Genomic DNA, 20990 nt, shown 5'->3' on the forward strand with positions numbered 1-20990 from the left:
AATCCAAGATAGTTAAACCTCACTAAAATTTCTTCTTTGACAAAGGTAGAGTAACCTCTTACAGACATTAACGCTAGAACAAAAACAAAGAATGAATTCGAAAATGAAAGTATAATATTCGTAAACCAGTGTTGTGTTGAATAAAGAGGACCAGAGTTCTATTTATAGTTCACTAGCTGAAATATAGCCGTTGATGACATGGTGGATTCCGCTCCACTGTGGCGCCTTATCCACTCCGCAACGACTCCACAACGATTTTTTGATAATTCTCTTATCCATGCTCGGGCGCTTGGACAAGTTTGGGAGCTTGGAATGTTGTTGACGTGGACCCAAATTCTATCCCCGTTGCAACGTTTCTGAAAGGGGGCCTCTGCTGGCCCAAGCTGGTCTGGGCACCCGAACTAGTTCGGGCACTTGGAGTCTGGGAGCTTGGACTTTGTCCAAGCGCCTAGACAAGTCAATTTTATGTTGACTTGTTCGGCTACTACTCCGATCTCTTGGGTGATTCTCCGACCATTCAGAGTTGAGCTCACTTGAATCCAACTCCGACCTTCTCCTCTAGTAGACTTCTTTCTCGGCTTCTCGTCCCTTGAAAGCACCGCGCACATCCTTCTCACCCACCGATGTACTCTTCCGTAGCTCTTTGTCTCTCGAATGCACCAAACTCGTCGACTCGCTTCCCATGCCATCATTCTCGCTCGTTGCGTCTTTCGCTTGACTTCCTGTGTTTCTAAGTCCCTGCATGCTTAGACATAATACATCAAATATGCAGAGTCTAACTTAACATGGTTGATCACATTAGAACCAACCCGGAGTACTTACAAGGCAGACTAGGCACGACCTCACCTTGGCCGTGATCAGGTCGCCCCTCGACCACGACCTCGTAGCTAAGATGAGAGGCCAGCCGCGACCTCGTAGTGAGGTCGAGGTCGACCACGACCTTACAACAGGAGAAAATCCGCTGCTTCAGCGTATCCTACTTTCATTCTTCTTACTCCCTCTATCCTCCTCATCGCCGCCTTCCTCTTCTCTCCCGTTACTCTATTCATATACATATTCTTAGGTTTGTATGGAAGAAAAAGATAGAACATGATATTATGCAAGGTGTGCCTCTTGATATATCCGTGAAAGCTAAAAAGAAGAGGCAAAGAGAAAAAATGGTATGTAATTATCATAGATAGTGGTATATTATGTAATAGTTAGATTTTTTTTTTAAAAAAAATTATATATTTCATTTTGCTTGGATTGATCAAGGAAGATCACATGATGTTCATATTGTTGGAAATATGAATAGAATAAAGAGGTAGAGATAAAGAGACTCTATTATTCATGAGTTTTTAGTCTTATATTAGAAGTCTCTTGGTTTTATTGTTAGTTTAAATTATGATACATGCATTGATGTTGTAAACATATGTATGGAAAGAGACTCTCTCACATGTGGGTGCGTAGGGGTGGGTGTAAATCTAGGGCCCAAATTTACACTGAACCAAGTTGGCTAGTGTGCGAGCAATTTTGCCAGAGGTAAATTTTGCCCAAAATAATGAATCAACATTTTGCGACCTAAATCTCTTTTTTATACCTGCTCAAGAGTGTAACAAAAGCATTAATATGAAATTAATGGCAATTCCATAATGTATCAACATTAATGGTGACATTAAATTCATTAATATTGACTTCGTAACGTCTCGGTATTAATGACGAACTTAAACCCATTAATAATGATTCTGTAGCGTCTCGATATTAATGAAGATATTAAACTCATTAATGGAGACATTAACCCCAACATTAAATGACCATAATTTGGTCATTCATTGCAGGCAAGGTGAGAACTCCTATATAAGGAGGTTGGATCTTGGGCATAGGAGAGAGGAATGGAAGATAAGCGAAAGAGAGAGTGAGAGAAAGAGTAGGAAGTGAACCTCTGTCCACCCGTGTTCTCCCACAAAACTCTCTCAACCGTGCATTTGCTCGACTAAACTACTCGTCATAGCACTTGGGTGCATTCTCAGTTCGTCACGTATAATCAATGCTTAATTGTGTGCATGACTCTGTCGTTGTATCTTGGGAAACAAATGACTTGAGAGAACCTCGAAGCACAGTTGGAGGTGGGACAAATCTGTTTCAAAGAAACTACATTGAGAGCAGGCCTCGACATCTTACTCGACAAATTCCCTTCCTACTCGGCAATCGACTACCAATTCTACTACGAATAACATCAACTCCATGACTCAGACCACCAAAAGCTTGGTAGAATCAGCCCTGCTGGCAGCTTGAGATTATCCACTCAGGTCATCTCAATAGATAAGTTAAAATTGATTTTGTGTAATTTCAATTCAGTAATTTTCTCCAATATCTCCAGCAACAGATTGTCCAACAATCTTAAAATAGATTTTGTTCTTTTGAGATGGTCATATTACAAAGTATTGAGGTACAACAGACTCAACACATGAAGACTCCCTCTGCCCCGATTGGAACTATACCAATCAACCACGGGGAAAGGCCAAAGAAGTTCACTGGATTAAACTTCAAGAGGTGACAGCAGAAGATGCTCTTCTACTTGACCATGTTTAATTTAGCTCAGTTCTTGATCGAAGACTCTCCCAAGCATGATAAGGATGTTGATGCATAGACCATCAGTACAGTAGAAGAATTGACTCACTTTGAGTTCCTTTGCCGAAACTACATCCTCAATTACCTTACCAACTCATTGTAAATTGTGTATAACATGAAGAGAACGACTAAGGAGCCATGAGAGTCCCTAGACAAGAAATATAAGATGAAGGATGCAGGGGCCAAGAAGTTCATCGTAGTGGACTATAAGATGGTTGACTCCAAAATGGTGATTAGCCAAATCTAAGAGCTTCAGGTGATCTTGCACGAGATCTACTCATAAGGGATGATTTTGAGTGAATCCTTCTAGGTGCCTGCTATCATTGAGAAGCTACCTCTCTAGTGGAAGAACTTTAAGAACTACCTGAAGTATAAGCAGAAGAAGATGAATGTGGAGGAACTCATTGTTAAACTTCTCATCGAAGAAGACAACAAGAGTTCAGAGAAAAAGTTGTTCTCTCAAGTTATTGTGAAAGCCAATGTGGTCAAGCATAGTTAAAACTAGAAACGGAAGAACCCTAAGACTTCCAAGATGGGACCCAAAGGAGACATTAAGAAATTATCTGTGAAGTGCTTCAATTGTGGTCGAGTTGGTCACAAATCTTTTGAATGTAGAAAGCTGAAGAAGAAGTAGGAGGCCAACCTGAATGAGGGACCAAAAATGGTCGGCCTTTGTGTTGTGGTCTTAGAACTAAATCTGATCCGTTCAAATCCACAGTAATGGTGAATCGATACTGGAGCCACTAGACATGTTTGCTGCAATAAGGAGATACTCCACAACTTTGAAGAAGTCAATAGAGACAAGTTGTTCATAAGGAACTTAGCAGCCTCAAACATCATGGGCCAAGGAAAAGTGGTGTTGAAGATGACTTTGGGCAAGGACCTTACTATAAATAATGTGTTGTATGTTCCAGAGATTCGAAAGAATTAGGTATCCGGATCACTATTAAGTAACCATGATTTTCACATTATTTTTAAGTCAGACAGAGTTGTACTATCCAAAAATGGAATGCTTGTAGGAAATGACTATATGCTTAATGTAATGGCCATTAGGCGTAAGATAAATAAAGATGAAAGCTCTTCTACTTATATGCTTGAGTCTTCATGTCTGTGACATGATAGATTAGGACATGTTAACTATGATATGTTACATAGATTAATAAACATGTAAAATATACCTATATTCCACCTTGACCCAAAACACACGTGTGAGATTTGTATTGAACCGAAAATGATAAGTCATCCTTTCAATATATTGAGAGAAGCAACAAACCACTCGAGCTAATTCACACCGATGTGTGCAACCTCAAAGTACACTAACACGTGATGAGAATAAATACTTTATTACTTTTATAGATGATAACATAAAATATTATTATGTGCATCTTCTCAAAAGTAAGGATGAAGCTATAGAGGAATTTGCTCTCTACAAGAATGAGGTTGAAAACCAACTTAATAAAAAAATTAAGATGGTTCGAAGTGACTGAGGCGGTGAATATGTATCACCGTTCACTGTGCTGTGTACTGAACATGGGATCAAACATGAAATAATTCCTTATACTCCTTAGCAAAATGGGGTTGTTGAGGGAAAGAATTGAACTCTAAAGGAGATGATAAATGCTCTTCTATTGAGTTCTGTACTGTCAGATTTCATGTGGGGAGAAGCCGTATTAACAACTAATTACCTTTTAAATAAGGTGTTCCAAAAGAAAATAAATAAGAGTCTTTATGAGTTGTGGATTGGAAGACAATCATCCTATAAATATTTACGAATGTGGGGGTGTCTTATCAAAGTTTTAGTGCCCGATCTAAAAAAGATTAAGATAGGACCAAAGATTGTTGATTGCGTATGTATTGGATATACACATAATAGCAGTGCATATCAGTTTTTGTGTATGATTCATAAATACCGGATATGCTCTTCTATCAGTTTTTGTGTTGAGGGAAAGAATTGAACTCTAAAGGAGATGATAAATGCTCTTCTATTGAGTTCTGTACTGTCAGATTTCATGTGGGGAGAAGCCGTATTAACAACTAATTACCTTTTAAATAAGGTGTCCCAAAAGAAAATAAATAAGAGTCTTTATGAGTTGTGGATTGGAAGACAATCATCCTATAAATATTTACGAATGTGGGGGTGTCTTACCAAAGTTTTAGTGCCCGATCTAAAAAAGATTAAGATAGGACCAAAGATTGTTGATTGCGTATGTATTGGATATACACATAATAGCAGTGCATATCAGTTTTTGTGTATGATTCATAAATACCGGATATGCACAAGAACTCAATAATAGAATCGAGAAATGGCTCGTTCTTTGAGCATGTGTTTCCATATAAGGCCCGAGAGAATGCTAGCTCCTCAAAATGGGGATGTGAAACATAAGGCGAACAAGATGATGATGAACCAATCAAGGTTTAGCTTAGACGGAGCAAAAGAGCTTGGGTAAAAAAATCCTATGGATCAGATTTTATCACTTTCATATTGGAGAGTGAGCCCCAAAATTACTCAGAAGCTGTAAGCTCTTCTGATGGACCTCACTGGATAGAGGCAATTACATCTGAGATAGAATCTATCTTATAAAATTACACTTGAAAACTTATAGATCTTCCTTCAATAAGTAAACCACTAAGTTACAAGTGGATCTTCAAGAAGAAAATGAAATTAGATGACACAATTGATAAATATAAAGCCAGATTGGTAATCAAAGGATACCGATAATGAGAAGACCTTGATTGCTTTGATACGTATTCTCTGGTGTCGAGAATAACTTCCATTAGAGTATTGTTGGCTATAGCTGCTCTATGAAATTTTAAAATGCGTCAGACGATGTAAAGACAGACTTTCTAAATGGAGATTTAGAAGAGAAAATCTACATGGAGCAACCTGAGGGATTTTCTATACTAGGACAGAAAAATAAAGTTTGTAGATTGGTGAAGTCATTATATGACTTGAAACTGTTGGTGCAATATCCCTCAGGTCAAGGTTGACCTGGGTAACCAAGCTGAGTCTTGATTTGGGTTTAGATGTTTGACAATAAGATATTGATTGAAGAAGAGTCAAGTAGGTCAAGGTTGATTGGATACTTGACTGGGAAGTCCTAACTGGGATGTTAGGCAAAATGAAAGTCCTGGTGAGTGAAGCCAGGCAGAAGAAAAGTCCTGGTGAGTGAAGCCAGGCAGAAGGTAAAAGTCCTGGTGAGTGAAGCCAGGCAGAAGGAAGTCCTGGTGAGTGAAGCCAGGCAGAAGGAAGTCCTAGTGAGTGAAGCTAGGCAGATGGAAATCCTGGTGAGTGAAGCCAGGTGAAAGTCCTAGTGAGTGAAGCTAGGCAGATGGAAATCCTGGTGAGTGAAGCCAGGTGAAAGCCCTAGTGAGTGAAGCTAGGCAGATGGAAATCCTGGTGAGTGAAGCCAGGTGAAAGCCCTAGTGAGTGAAGCTAGGCAGATGGAAAACCCTAGTGAGTGAAGCTAGGTGAAAGCCCTGGTGAGTGAAGCCAGGCAAGGGAAAATCCAGATGGATCAAGGATGATCGGACATCTGGTGCTGGGAAGTCCAAGTAGGTCAAAGGATTGACTGGATACTTGGCATGAAAGAAAAGTCCAAGTAGGTCAAAGGGATTGACCGGATACTTGGCACAGAGAAAAGTCCAAGTGGGTCAAAGGGATTGACCGGACACTTGGTAAGGGAGTCCTAGCAGGTCAAGGGAGTGACTAGATGCTAGGCATGACATACCAACAGGTCAAGGTTGACCGGATGTTGGTTTGGGAGGTTTAGGACTTGGTTTTGGACAAAAACCAAGTGCTGGATCGATTAGTGGATCGATCCAGGCTCTGGATCGATCAGTGGATCGATCCAGACCTGTCCCAGCGAACAGAGAGCTTCTGGATCGATCCGTGGATCGATCCAGAGGTCCCAATCGATCAGTGGATCGATTGGGACGCGGCTGCTTCGCGCTGGATCGATCCGTGGATCGATCCAGGCGCGTTTCCAGAGCACAGAGGCGCTCTGGATCGATCCGTGGATCGATCCAAAGCCTCCCCGATCGATTGGGAACATTCGAATCGATCGGGATCCGACCGTTGACATCGTTTATAGCTGCAGGCGTTCGATGGCTGCGGCATCCTTTTCTCCGATTCACTCCAGAGCTCTCGCCAACTCCTCCACAGCGCTCACAAAGCTCAGATCGCCAGTTCTTGAAGGATCTTGGAAGCTCTCCAAGTCAAGAGGCGGATCAAAGCCAAGAAGAGAAGCTAGGGTTAGGGTTTTGTACTCATTGTAAGCTTGTAAGCTTGTATTTCTTGTATCCTTTCCCTCTCTTCTTGTATTGAGTATTGTAGGGCTTCTCCGCCCTTGGTAGTTACCACAAAGGAGAGTTTTATTTAGTGGAGGGTGTGTGTGTTGGTGTGGATCCTTGGATTAGTCACCTCTTGTGAGGTGGATACCAAGTAAAACCAACCGTGTTAGCGTTGTGTGTTTGTTTCTGTATTTTCCGCTGCACATCTTTGAAGGAACAAGCAACGCCGAGCACTGAGCGAACGCGACGAGCTATTCACCCCCCCTCTAGCTACTTTTGGTCCTAACAGAAACAAGTACCAAAGTAATGACATGAGAAATTTGATAATATCATGAAGGAATGTAGAATCAAAATTAATAAATATGATAAATGTGTCTACATGAAAGTCACAGAGAATGACTATGTCATCTTGTGCCTATATGTAGATGATATACTTATCATTGGAAGTAATAATAAGATAATCGAATCCACTAAAGATATGTTGACTCAAGATTTGACATGAAAGACATGAGCCTAACTGATGTGATTCTAGGAATCAATATTCTTAGAACAACAGAAGGACTTATTCTTAGTTAGTCTCATTACATGGACAAGATTCTTGAGAAATTCACCAAGGATAATACTACATTGGCATGAATATCGATAGATACGAGTCAACATTTATCGAAATATCAGGTGAAAGTGTCTTTCAGATAGAATACTCTCGAATGATTGGAAGTTTAATGTACCTGATGAGTTGTACATGACCAGACTTGCCTACGTAGTAAGTAAATTGAGTAGATACACGAGTAATCCTGGTGTTGAGCACTGGAAAGGGATAACAAGAGTACTGAGGTACTTGAGATATACTCATGAATATGGAATGCACTATATGAGATATGCTGCTATGATCGAAGGATACAGTGATGCGAGTTGAATATCTGACATAAAAGACTTTAAGTCTATGAGTGGATATGTATTCAATTTGGGAGGTGCAGTCAATTTATGAAAATCTTCTAACCAAATGGTAATAACCAGATTCACAATGGAATATAAGTTTGTAGCTCTTGATAAATGTGATGAAGAGGTTAAATGACTACGATAGTTCTTAGAAGATATTCTGAGATGATCGAAATTGATACTGACAATTTGCATACATTGCGATAGTCTATCAGTAATTGGTCAGACATAAAGTCATTTGTATAATGATAAGTCTAGACATATATATCGTAGACATAATACCATTAGACAACTACTCTCCGTGAGAGTTATCACTATTGACTATGTAAAGTCAAAGGATAACCTAGCGGATCCACTAACTAAAGGATTAAATTGAGAGTTAGTTGCAAGCTCATCACGAGGAATGAGTTTGATGCCGTTATCAGCGATCAATACAGAGGACACCCAACCTATACTGACTGGAGATCCCAAGAACTAGATTCAAAGGGATAACTAATTTGCACTGACTAGACATACTGTGAGGGATAACCCAATAAAATATTGACCGGACCAAGCCGATATACTTTTAATGATCAAGAAGAACAGATGACTACTCTCGAGGGATCACCTATGTGAGAAAGAAGGGGGTCAGTTCGAAGAGAATTGGAGGCAGAACTCTTAGAGCTTCTCACAGAACCAGACGTGTTTATGGTCAAGAATGAACACACTTATGAGAACTGAATTGTATCAGGAAGAGTCATAGGTGAGATATGTCAATATTTACACAGTCGACAAAATAGTTCAAGGACATTATGTCTACTATCAGCCAATATGCAAACACATCTTCACAAGGGAAGGTGTAAAGGGTAAAACCTACCTATCCTATACTCGACTCAACTGCTGAATGTTAGCACATACACTGTATTTCATTCATGTAGGAGATTGTTGAAAATGTGAATTGAATAAAGAGATGGAGACGAAGAGACTCTATTGTGCATGGATTTTTAGTCCCACATTAGAAGTCTCTTGACTTTGTTGTTGGTTTAAATCATGGCACATGCATTGATGTTGTTAACATATGCATGTGTAGAGACTTTATCACATGTGAATGTGTAGGGGTGGATGCAAATCCAGGGTCTGAATTTGCATTGAACCAAGTTGACTCGTGTGCGAGTACGACCTGTGCGCGTTGAATGCCAGACTGGTTGAGGTAAAATTTACCTGCAAGAATGAACCAACATTTTGCCACCTGAATCTCTTTTTGTTACCTACTCAAGAGTGTAACATAAGCATTAATATAAAATTAATAGTGATTCCATAACGTCTCGACATTAATGGCGATATTAAACTCATTAATGGTGACTTTATAACGTCTCGACATTAATGGCAACATTAAACCCATTAATAATAATTCTGTAACATCTCGACATTAATGAAAATATTAAACCCATTAATGGTGACCTTAAACCCAATATTAAATGACCATAATTTGGTCATTCATTGCAAGCAAGGTGAGAACTCCTATATAAGGAGGTTGGATCTTAAGCAAAGGAGAGAGCAGCGGAAGATAAGCAAAAGAGAGAGCAAGAGGAAGACAAGAAGAAAATCTCTGTCCACCCGTGTTCTTCCAAAAACTCTCCTAGCCGTGCACCCGTTTGGCTGAACTACTCGTGATAATACTCGGGTGCATTCTCAGTTCACCACGAATAACTAGTACTTGATTGTGTGCATGGTTTTGTCGTTGTATCATGGGAAATAGACGACCCGAGAGAATCTTGAAACACAGTTAGAGGTGGGGCGAATTTATTTTAAGGAAACTGCGTTGAGCACAAACCTTAGTATCTTAGCGAATTCCCTTCTCGACTAGGCGATCGACTCTCGATTCTGCTACTCACCGCATCAACTCTACAACTTGGACCACTAGAAGCTTGGCAAAACCAGCTCCACTGATAGTATGAGATTATTCACTTAGATCATCTCAATAGATAAGTTAGAATTGATTTTGTGTAATTCAATTCAATACTTTTTCTCAATATCTCTGACAACAGATTGCCCAACACATATGACTTTAGCAACTAAGGAGGTATAATTTCCTAGTCCACCAAGCTTATTCCTTGTTTGGGTACTCATGAGTGCATGACTTAAAACCCATAGTGGTGTTTAAGGTTTGCTTCACCTATCACTAAAATGGTTGCATCAAATGCAAAGTTGTTTCCTTTTAGATAATATACACTTTAATTGCATCTGCATATAATTTTTACTACATCTCAACTTCCATGACTAAAATGGTTGCATCTGCATATAATTTGTCAGTCTGTATTTGCTAAGTTTACAATTTTGAGTATGATTTTTCATTCTCTCCTGAGACTTGGGGTGTTAAAGGCGCGCCCAAGGCATAAGGCACACAAGGTGCCAGCAAAATTGCCTTATCCCATGCGAGGTGGCCGTTGTTCGTCAGGCACACGCTTGGACGCGCCTAGGGTGCCTTCGCACCTCAACGGAGGCACGATCGAGGCGGACGAGGCGTGATCATGAACGTGAACGTGAACTATTTTTGGATTTTTAACCAAAAAAGCATTTCAAGCCAATTTGGTTTGAAATAAGGGCACGGAGAGGAGAAGAAAAGGATAAAAGGGAAGAAGAAAAGAATGCAAGAAGAAGAAGAAACCTGAATTTGAAGAAGAGTCGTGTCGTCGCCCAGGTATTCCCTCTGCCGCCGTCGTTGCTGAGTCACACCGTCGCCCAGGTATGTGTTTTTTCCTTCTTTTTTTTTTCTATTTTTCTGCTCTTCACTTTATCTTCTTCTCTTCTCCTTCTTCTTCTTCTTCTTCTATAATCTTCTTCTTCGCTTCTTCTCTTCTTCTGTTATTTCTTTTATTTTTCTTCCTCTTCTTCGTTTTCACTATTCAATTTTTCTTCATTTTTTCATCGTCTTGTTTTCTTCTTTTTGTTTTGTGTTCTAGTATCTTCTTTTCTTCCACTTTTTCTTTTTTTTTTCTTATTTTTGTTCTGTGTTCTGGTATCTTCTTTTCTTCCTCTTTTTCTTTTTTCTTCTTGTCGACAGCAAAACTACTGTCTGATTTTGCTGCTGCCCCATTTTTTATTTTTTTTGGTCCTATTTTTTCTTTTTTTTTTCATATTTTTCTTTTTGTATTTTGTTTTCTATTGCTGACACTGTAGAACTGCTTTCCGATTTTTTATTTTGTTTTTGGTCTTGTTTTTTTCTTTTTTTCCCCTTGTTTTTCTTTTTTTTTCCCTTGTTTTTCAATTATCGATACTAGTGGTGCAGTACATTTCTATTGTTGGTGCCTGGTATAGTACTTTTCCATTAAAGTACCTTTATTTTATTTTATTTTTAATTTTTCAGGTTATTTTCTTGTTCAATTATCATGAAAGGTAGTAGTGATACTCCAACATATATATCAAAAGATTCGGGATAGAATTACTTTCAAAAAGTTAATCCGGATAACAAAAATGATTTGATTTGTAACTTTTATCAAAAAATTATAAAAGGGGGTATCCATCATGCAAAACATCTTGTTGGGGGGTTTTGAAATACTACTACTTGCAAACGATGTTAAATTAAAAATTTCATGGAGAAAAAGATGAAGAAAAGTAATCTTTCTAAACTTGTGACATTGGACTTTGAGGATGTAGACCCTCTTGGTGATGATATTGATATGAATGATATTGGAGCTAAAGCTGTGCCACCTATAAGTACAAGTACAAGTTCTAGATCAGTGAATATACAAAAAAAAAGCCAAGACAAATGGGTCTAATGGATATGTGTTTTGCTCTTAATGTGAAAAAAATGTTGAAAGTAGGAAGGGTAAAGAGAGGCAAACTACAATAGATGAGGCATACAAGAAAGAATTGAGGGAAAAGGCTTGTATGGCCATAACTGGGCGGATGTATGATGCAACAATTCCTTTTAATGTCGTTAACTATTCAAGCTTCAAAAGGATAGTGGACTTGGTTGGCCAATATGGTGTAGGTCTAAAAGGACCTAGTTATGATGAGGTACGAGTTCCTTTTCTAAAAAAGGGCATTGATAGTGCTACAAATGATTACATTAAGTCGTGTGAAATAGAATAGGCTAAGTATAGTTGTAGTTTAATGGCAGATGGACAGACAAACAAAAGACAGAGGACATTGATTAATTTTTTAGTGAATCCTCCTAAAGGTTCAGCTTTCATCGAATCGGTTGATGCTTCTGATTATGCAAAATTGGAGAGAAAACATTTTAGTTACTTGATCGATTTATGGAGCGTGTAGGAGAAGCAAATATTGTTCAAGTTGTTATGAATAGTGCAAATAACAATGTGCTTGCTGGTAAGAATTTATTTAATTTTTTCTTATCATTATGCTTTTTCTTATATATGTTAAACTTATCTAGATTTCTAACTTTTTTTGTATGAAAATTATTAGAAGCAAAAGACCACACTTATATTGGACTCCTTGTGCTACTCACTACGTTACCTTGATCTTAGAAGATATTGGAAAATTGCTTAATTTTAAAGCAAAATTGAAGAAGGTAATGAGTGTGAATGCTTACATTTATGTTCGCTCCGACATGGTAAATATGTTGAGGAAATTCACAAGACAAAAAGAACTTTGTTGGGTGGGTGTCACAAGATTTGCTACTGCTTTTCTCACTCTTGAAAGGATGCACCTACAAAAGTAAAATTTAAGAAAAATATTCATTTCAAAGGATTGGACAGAGAGTAAATGGGCAAAAGAAGCGGCGGGGAAGAAGGTAGCTAAAATCATCATGACACTTAGATTTTGGAGCAGTATTGTGTATATTGTAAAGATATATGGTCCTTTAGTCCGTGTTCTAAGATTGGTTGATGGCGAAAGAAAACTTGCAATGGACTATATTTATGAGGCTATAGATAGGGCAAAAGAAGCAATTATGAAAGTCTTTAAGGAGAAAGAAGATAAATACAAAGAAGTGTTTGAGATCATTGATAAGAGATGGGAATGCCAACTTCATTGGCCTCTGCATGCTGCAAGACATTATTTGAATCTAGAATATGTTTGTTCAGACACATATTCAAATATCTATGGAGAAGTGGTGAATGGTTTGTTTGAAGCTATGGAGAGATTTGTTTCAAACGCTGTTGAACAAGATAAAATCACTACCCAACTCTCTATATATCGAAAGGCAGAAGGGTTATTTGGGAGGAATGTGACAATTATACATAGAATAGTATTATTTCCAGCAGAATGGTGGGAATGCTACGGAGCAAATACCCCAGAACTGCAAAAGTTTGCTATAAAGTGCTTAGCCTTACTTGTAGTGCTTCCGACTGTGAGCGCAATTGGCGTGTATTTGAGCGGGTATGTAATAAATATAAATGCATAATACTATTAGTATGTTACTTTTATAAGTAGAAAATATTCTTTACTATTTTATTATACTTATTGTGATTTTTGACATTTTGTAGATTCACAGCAAAAAAAGGAATAGGCTAGCTCAACAGCGCTTAAATGATTTGGTATTTGTGAAATACAATCGTTCCTTAAAACTTCAGTATGATGCCCATGATAAGATTGACCCCCATCTCTTTGACAGATATTGATGATAATAATGAATGGTTGATGGATAGAATGGATGAAGAAAGTGATAATGAAGAAGATGAGTTGATTTTTGATGGTGATGACTTGACATGGGATGTCATTGCTAGGGCTAGTAGAGCTGAAGAACCTGAATATTGTACTAGAGGAAAAAAATATTACATCCATGGCCTCTAGTTCACATGCTAGGCCTAAACAAGTCAAGAAAGGAAATACATCTTCCTCCATGAGACACTCATCTCTAAGACTTAGAGATGAAGAAGAACAAGAAGAAATTGAATTTGAAGTAGAAGAAGATAAAGAAGAAGAATACAATGAAGATGATCTTGAGCTTGATGATTAATTTGGCTGATTACGCTTGTTTTGATGAACTTCGTTAGTTTAGATTAGAAAGTTGAAACTTGAAAGTTTGAAACTTTTATTAATTTTATCATGATGTTATTTTGCTTGTCATATTTGATATTTGTGTGTGTGGAATATTAATAGTTATCATATTTGACATATTATATGAATGTGTCAGTAGTTTAGTAATCAACCTTATGTTCAAGAGGTGCATGCCTCGGGCTCTGAGAGCCCTTTGCGCCTCGGTACGCCTCGGGCTCTAGGAGTCTTTTGCGCCTCAGTGCACCTCGCACCTCTAATAACACTGCCTAAGTCATGTTGTGTTCAAGGGAAATGAATGATGGTTATTGTTATGAATAAAGATAAATCTTTGTAATCGGGTAAAAAAAGTGTATGCCATTGCATAAACCTAAGTAGATTTTCTTGGATTTGTCTCTTTTAAGTAATTCAGTTTAATCTTCTATATTCTATTTTTTTAATAAAGAACTGATTAAAAGTTTATAGGAGCTAGAATTTTGTCCAATTTACTTAGTTCTTTTTATTTGCTACATCTCCAAAGTTTGTCTGTAGGTATTTATTGTTTCATACTAAAATAGTTTTGATGCAGGCTGAGATTGAAAAGGTGAAGAAAAGGAGAAAAGAAGGGTATTTTATAAGAGCTAGACTTTTAATTCCATTGCTAAATACCTTAGCGATCTAAAAATTTCGGTCGCTAATCCATACTTTCCTTGTAGTATAAAGCAATAATAGAGAAGTGAAATCAAAGGAATAAGTGGAATGAGTTAAAAGTGAATGTGGTAGCACTATAAGAAATTATTAAAATAACGACGAAATATTAGCGACGAATTAACGGTTCGTAGCTAAATAGAATTATTAGCGACGAAATAATAGATCGGCTCAAAAACTCAAATTATTAGCAACAATTTTAATAATTCATTGCAAATAATCAAATTATTAGTGACGGTTCTAATAATTCGTCGCTATTAATTTATTAGGGCATCGCTCGAAAAAAATATTGGCAATGAAATTTGGAATTATTTGTCACTAACACTTATGTATATTAGTGACAAATTTAATTAAATTCATCACTAATATTTACGTCAAGGTCCAACTACGAGTTTTTTATCTGCAACAACTTAAATATACGTTATTGGAGTTGGAATTACCGCGGCTGTTGGCACCAGATTTACCCTCCAATGGATCCCCGTTAAGGGATTTATATTGTACTCATTCCAATTACTAAACTCAAAGAGCCCAATATTGTTATTTATTGTCACTACCTCCCCGTGTCAGGATTGGGTAATTTGTGCGCCTGCTGCCTTCCTTGGATGTGGTAGTCATTTCTTAGGCTCCCTCTCCGGAATCGAACCCTAATTCTTCCTTACTAGTCACCACCATGGTAGACAACTATCCTACCATCGAAAGTTGATAGGATGATGAATTTAATTACATTCATTGCTAATATATGTTAAGAGCAAACTTAATTAACTTTATCACTAATATTTATGTATTTTAGTGACAAATTTAATTAAATTCGTTGCTAAAATATCTAAAAAACCCTGTCGAGAAAAGGCAAATTTAGGGGGTTTCTCCTTCGATGATTCCTTTTCCTGCTCTGGCGATTCTTCTTCCTAGTAATTGTTCTCTTTCCTGCTTTGACCCAATGTTATTCCGACCACTCTTACTTCTAAAATATGGCATGTGTTAGAACAGGTAGAGAGCTAGAAGAGGGGTTAATAGATTCGTTCGCTTCTTTGATGATTATTTTTGGTAGAAACTCAAAGCTAAAACTCCACAATGCTAACACCTCGAATTTACTAGGTATCCATCTCCTTAAGGTGATTAATCCAAGGATCTATATAGTGTGCTATGCTCCAATATGAACACACTCCTCAGAAACTTTCCAGAGGTGGAGAAGCCTTATACAATCTCGAACACGAGAATATAACAAGAATGTTGGAGCAATCTCAATGGTTCGGGCGACCATGTGTTTTGGTGTTTGAGCAAAGGGTTTAAGTTAGGTTCACTCTTGTATTTGATATGTATATTTGAGTTGTGCAGATTTGAAGGATACACATATGACTCAGGTTGATGGCTTCGGGTTTGGTGAAGGATGGAGCATCCGAGGGACCGTGGACAAGGCAGCAAGGACAAGGGCTGAGAGAAGCAACTTCGAGGCATACACAAAGGATGACATTGGGGATGAGCTGCGGGCTTTAATGCATCCGAGGGACGAGAGCCAACGGAAGTAGGCTTGAAGGCAAGAGCTCAATGCTGCAAAAAAGCATCAAGTGAGTCGTAAGGGTGAGGGTCTGAGTGCTGAGAGATTGTATTCGGGTACCAGTCAACTGGTGGTTTCATTAATCGACTGGTGGTTTCATTAGTCGACTGGTGTAGTTGATTGAGCAGTCAACTGGGAGAGAACAGAATACTTCTGTTCGCTCTACCAGTGTGGAGCAGTCGTCTGGTATTTTTACCAATCGACTGGTATCGAACTATTGGGATGTAATGGTTGAATCTCCACAGGGGGTAGCCGACTGACACTTTCACCAGTCGACTGGTAGGCGGAATTTTCCAACCCGTGACCTATATAAACAAGGCTTGGGAGCTTGGTTATAGTTGACGAAATTTGACTGGGTTAAAGTCTAATTAGTAGTCTATCAGTGCTCAAGGTTTCCCTTGTGTCCAAGAGGTCTTGGTGAGTTTGTGACGAGATTTCTCCACCTACAAGGGTGTTTGAGCTAGCTGGAGTTTTCGGGGACTAATCCACCGACGGATTGAGGGATCGTCCACCTTACAGACAGTCATGGAGTAGGAGCAAGTTATCTCCGAACCACGTAAATCGACGTGTATTGATTTGCATTTCCTTTCTTAGTCTTATCTTAGTCTTAGTCTTTAGTTTTCATATTAGTATTTATATTGTTTGTATTTTGCTATGCTAACAAATATATAGGAAGCGATTAATTAGGGGCACGACTATTCAACCCCCCTTCTAGCCGGCCGTAAGATCCCCTACAAGTGGTATCAGAGCGAGGCCGCTCTCCATTGGACTAACCGCCAAGGAAGCAAAGATGACCGTCTTGATAGATCCGCCAATGTTTGAAGGAGAAAGTTTATGGGACATCACCTTTTGGATGGTGAAGATGAAGAACTTCCTCAAGACGGATTGGGACATAATGATGGCCGTCGAGGAACCATTTGAAGTCCGAAGAGAAAAGAAAAGAAAGAGACTCCGACCACAACATTGGACGGATGATCAAACCACACGATCAGAGGCAAATTCAAAGGCAATATCAATTTTGATTGAACTTTTGCCTTCTAATGTGATAAGTTGTGTAGGTGAATACAAGAATGCTCACAAGTTGTGGAGCAAGGTAAAGATGGTTCTAGGAGAAGAACTCATGCCTACACAAGAAGAAAGAAAATCCGAAGAAAAGAAAGAAGTGGCTCAAGTAGAGGAGGAGCAACCGGAAGTCGATCCATGCTCAACTTTTGAGGAGGAGAAGGATGAAGAAAGGCCATCCACAAGTGTGGATGAGGAAGATGAGACATCATCTACATCCTCAAGGATTGAAGAAGAATCCAAGACAAGTGAAGAGGATGAAGAGGAGGTATTTGAAGTGGTCAACCTAACAAGCACCTCCGCCGAAGTGAAGTCAAAGGACCACATAATTTGTTTCAGGTACAATGAGAAGGGACACTACAAGAGTAGGTGTCTAATGGGTAAGAAGAAGGTAACTCCTAAATCCAATCAAGTTGTTTTAAATACTAACCTGGGTTGTAGGAATGAAGAAGCCCCAAAGAGGAGAATGCACATTAAATGCTTCACGTGTGGGGAGAAGGGCCACTACCATACCAAATGCCCCAAGAAGGGAGAGCTCAAGAAGCTAGCACATTTGAAGATGTAGGAAAAGAAGTGGAGGAAGAATGGAGGCTCATGTTAAGGGAGAGCTTCAAGGGTAAGGAAGGTATACCCTAATTTGAAGTGTAATTCAAATTTAAATTTAAATTCTTATTTTCCCATGCATGCTAGGAGAAATGATTTTGTTAATCATAGTATGCCCATGTATAATTTTGGATTTAAATATTATGATAGGAATAGAGTTAATATAGATCAAAACCCTAGGAAATTTATGCATGATAAACCTAAACATGTTAGATTCTCATTACCTAAGGAGAAGAAGGTAATGGAGAACCTAGGCAAAAATCCCAAGAAGGGGAGATATATGTCTAGAAAGATGGGTAGGTCTAGGAATGCCCAATATGGACAAGTCAATTCTAGGGTTAGGAACCTAGAAATGGAAAATCAAGCTTTGAAAGCAAAGCTTAATAGTTTGGAGAAAACCCTAGCTAGATTCACGGTTGGATCTAGAGGGTTAAGTATGGTGTTGGGTAGCCAAAGACCCAACAATGATAGATCGGGTCTAGGATACCGATCTAGTGTCTCCAATGCTAAGGGAAAGTCTTATGCTAGGGTTGCATATGACTATAGCAAGGAGAAGTTAAGAAATGACAAGGGAAAACCATTTAAAGGTAAGAAAAAATTAACCAAGGACAAGATGTCCAAGATTAAGAAGGTTAGGTTTGTAGGCCAAGTGTCACCAGAGGTGCACCGATGTGGCCTATCAATTGTGGATGAGTCATCTAGGGAGGTGACCAAAGTTAAGAGCTCTAGAGGGAGCTCTAAGAGTTAAGTTTGGACGTATGGAAAATGGATCTCAAGTGTGTCCTACTTGGGAGTCTAGAGGAGCCATGGAGTGTGCCAAATGATTTGGAGATGGACTTGAATCTCAAACCTAGGGAATTGGCACACATTGGGTTGTGTTTCATGCAAGGAAATATGACATTGGGGTCACATTACATGATAATTGGTTTTTGATATATAGATGTCATATATGTAAAATACCGAAAATAGGCGAATATTAATAAGGGAAAATTTTCAAAATTTTTGAAAATTTTTCGGAGCTCGTATGGACGAGTTTACGGGGATAAAAACGGGGCCCGGGAAAGCCTGTTTAGGCTACCCCGTTTTAACGAGGAAATGTTGATTTTCTTTATTCCTTTTTCCTTTATTTTTCTTTTTATTTTTTTTTCTTATTTGCTTTCCTCGCCGTTTTCTCTCCCTCACTGCCGAACCTGACGCCGAAGCCCTAACCGCACGCGCACGCGGCGGTTTCTCCTCTTCTCTACTTCTCCCTCGCCGAGCCCCTTTCCTTCTTCTCTTTCCCTTCTTTTGTGCCCTAGCGAGCCGCGAGCCTCCACCTTTCTTCTCTTCTTCCCGACGCCGACGCCACAAGGGAGTCGATCGGCCGACACCGTCCAGCAATGCCAGCGTCGATTGGGTCGTGCCCTAGCACCACCGGCCTCCCCTGTGATCTTGCGCCGCCGTTGTCACCCACAACCGACCGGCACCGTGTGTCCACCACGCTGAGCCTAGTTCTTCCTCTGCGTGCCATTGCCGAACGCCATCTTGCTTCTTCCACCTGTTCACGGCGTCTCGGCCCATTGCCTCCTCTTGGCCTTGATCACGCCTGCGTCGAGACTCTTCATCGCCGGCGCAGAGCCACAGTAGGCTCCACTTTTCCGAGCCCTAGCACTGACCTTCACCACGACTTGATATTTACCCAGGGTGGCTGTGGTTTTGCTGGCAGTCAGATCAAGCATTGCCTAAATCACAATTCAGCGGACTCTTCGATTTGCAGTGAGCCATCGCAGGAAGAGCTAGGTATTGTTAGATCAGGTACAACTTTAAGTTGATCAGAATTTTAGGTGATTGATCTATACTTAGCTGGCTGTTAATTTTGGTTTGATTTGGAATGTAGGAACTACATTTAGGGATTAGTGCTGATTGGGGTAAATCGCATAGAGGGCAGTAGCAGTTTATCTTGCTCCTACCACCAATTTCCAGCAGCGACCATCCTATGTTGTGAGTCAACAGAGAAGTCTTCGAATTGGTAAGTTTCGTGTTAAGTTATGTTAGCAAGAAATGTTCATGTAGGTTATATATATATATATGGATTAGGTTTGGAATTTGTCTACTGGTATGATTAGCGTTTTACCCTAATTTAGGGTTAGAGGTTTTATTTAGCTATTTATAAGAATTGTAGCTAAATAAAATATATCTATATGTTCGATACAGGACTTTGACTCGAGACGCGTATCTCGACTACCAGTTTGGACTTTTCGATTGGAGGCGGGTACTTTGACTTTATGTCATTTGATATGCATAGTAATATTTATAACATATAGCAATGATTGTGTTTTGTTATCTGTTTCGGTTGATCACTACCTGACCTGTTACATGCTTGCTTGTTTATTTATTTTGCACATCATGCTAGTGTATACCTGATTATGCCTATTTATAGAGGTAGTGACACAACCATGTTTCTATTATGTTCAGGACCTAGAGTTTTTGATTCCTTATCTGACCTGTGTACCTAGACCATTGATTAGGTCAATTTATTCTAGAGTACACATTTTTTATATATGGATTGGTTTAGGATATTGCCATGCTTAGTGTCATGCACCATTCGCATGATTGCATGCTGTGCGATTGTTGGCTCCATTGTTGTTGAGCACATCGTCAGTTACATGTATCTGCTCACACGACGACTCATGGGTTAGTGGTATATTCAGGCAGGGTGTGTTGCAGCAGGTGCTCTGTCAAGGGCTCCGTTGGTCCACTCATGGGTTAGTGTGACGCAACGTTGTAGCAGGACAGGGATCCCTCCCCGTCATCGTGTACCGGGAGATGAGAGCATTGAGCTCCCCCATTTATGATTTGGGGTAAGGAGGATAGGTGTACTCCGACAGCATCCCGTCCACTCGGTCACTCATCAGGAGTAGTGATGGCAGAGTGCACGGTTGTCACAGCTCTACTCACTCGGTCTTACCATTATATGTGAGACGGCTGACTGGAGAGTAGGGGTGACCAGGACATGTCATTGGCATCATATGCATGATGCATTTATTGGTTGTGTTTGTGTTTGCTGCATTTATTTGCTGCATTTGGATGGATGCATATGTTTGACATGCATACAGGATTTATGACACTTCCGGTCTGATGACCTTGATATCCATATACCTTGGTCCTGGTTAGTACAGTTTTCTCCTGCTTATTTCAGTTGCATTTATCCTTCTAGTTTCAGGAGACTGTACGCATGATTAGTGCTAGATGTTATTTTCTTTATTATGCATATCAGTTGTTACCCGCTGAGGAGTTGACTCACCCCATGGATATTTACTATTTT

General features: G+C 39.3%; 2 protein-coding genes across 3 annotated transcripts in view; one reads left to right on the forward strand and one right to left on the reverse strand.

Annotated features, from left to right (window-relative positions):
- Positions 1-20990, reverse strand: part of LOC122052556 (monooxygenase 3-like) — a 43202-nt gene that overhangs the window by 7522 nt on the left and 14690 nt on the right. The window lies entirely within an intron of this gene.
- Positions 12689-13575, forward strand: LOC122050710. The gene is made up of 2 exons (XM_042611596.1): positions 12689-13161; positions 13356-13575. The coding sequence occupies exons 1-2, from the start codon at positions 12689-12691 to the stop codon at positions 13573-13575; spliced, it is 693 nt and encodes a 230-aa protein (XP_042467530.1).

Source organism: Zingiber officinale, chromosome 3A, assembly GCF_018446385.1.
Source record: "Zingiber officinale cultivar Zhangliang chromosome 3A, Zo_v1.1, whole genome shotgun sequence".
Classification (NCBI taxonomy): domain Eukaryota; kingdom Viridiplantae; phylum Streptophyta; class Magnoliopsida; order Zingiberales; family Zingiberaceae; genus Zingiber; species Zingiber officinale.

Coding starts and splice junctions, on each gene's coding strand:
- LOC122050710 (XM_042611596.1), top strand. CDS start 12,689: ATGGACTATATTTATGAGGCTATAGATAGGGCAAAAGAAGCAATTATG. Junction 13,162..13,355: donor ATTGGCGTGTATTTGAGCGG/GTATGTAATAAA, acceptor TTAAAACTTCAG/TATGATGCCCATGATAAGAT.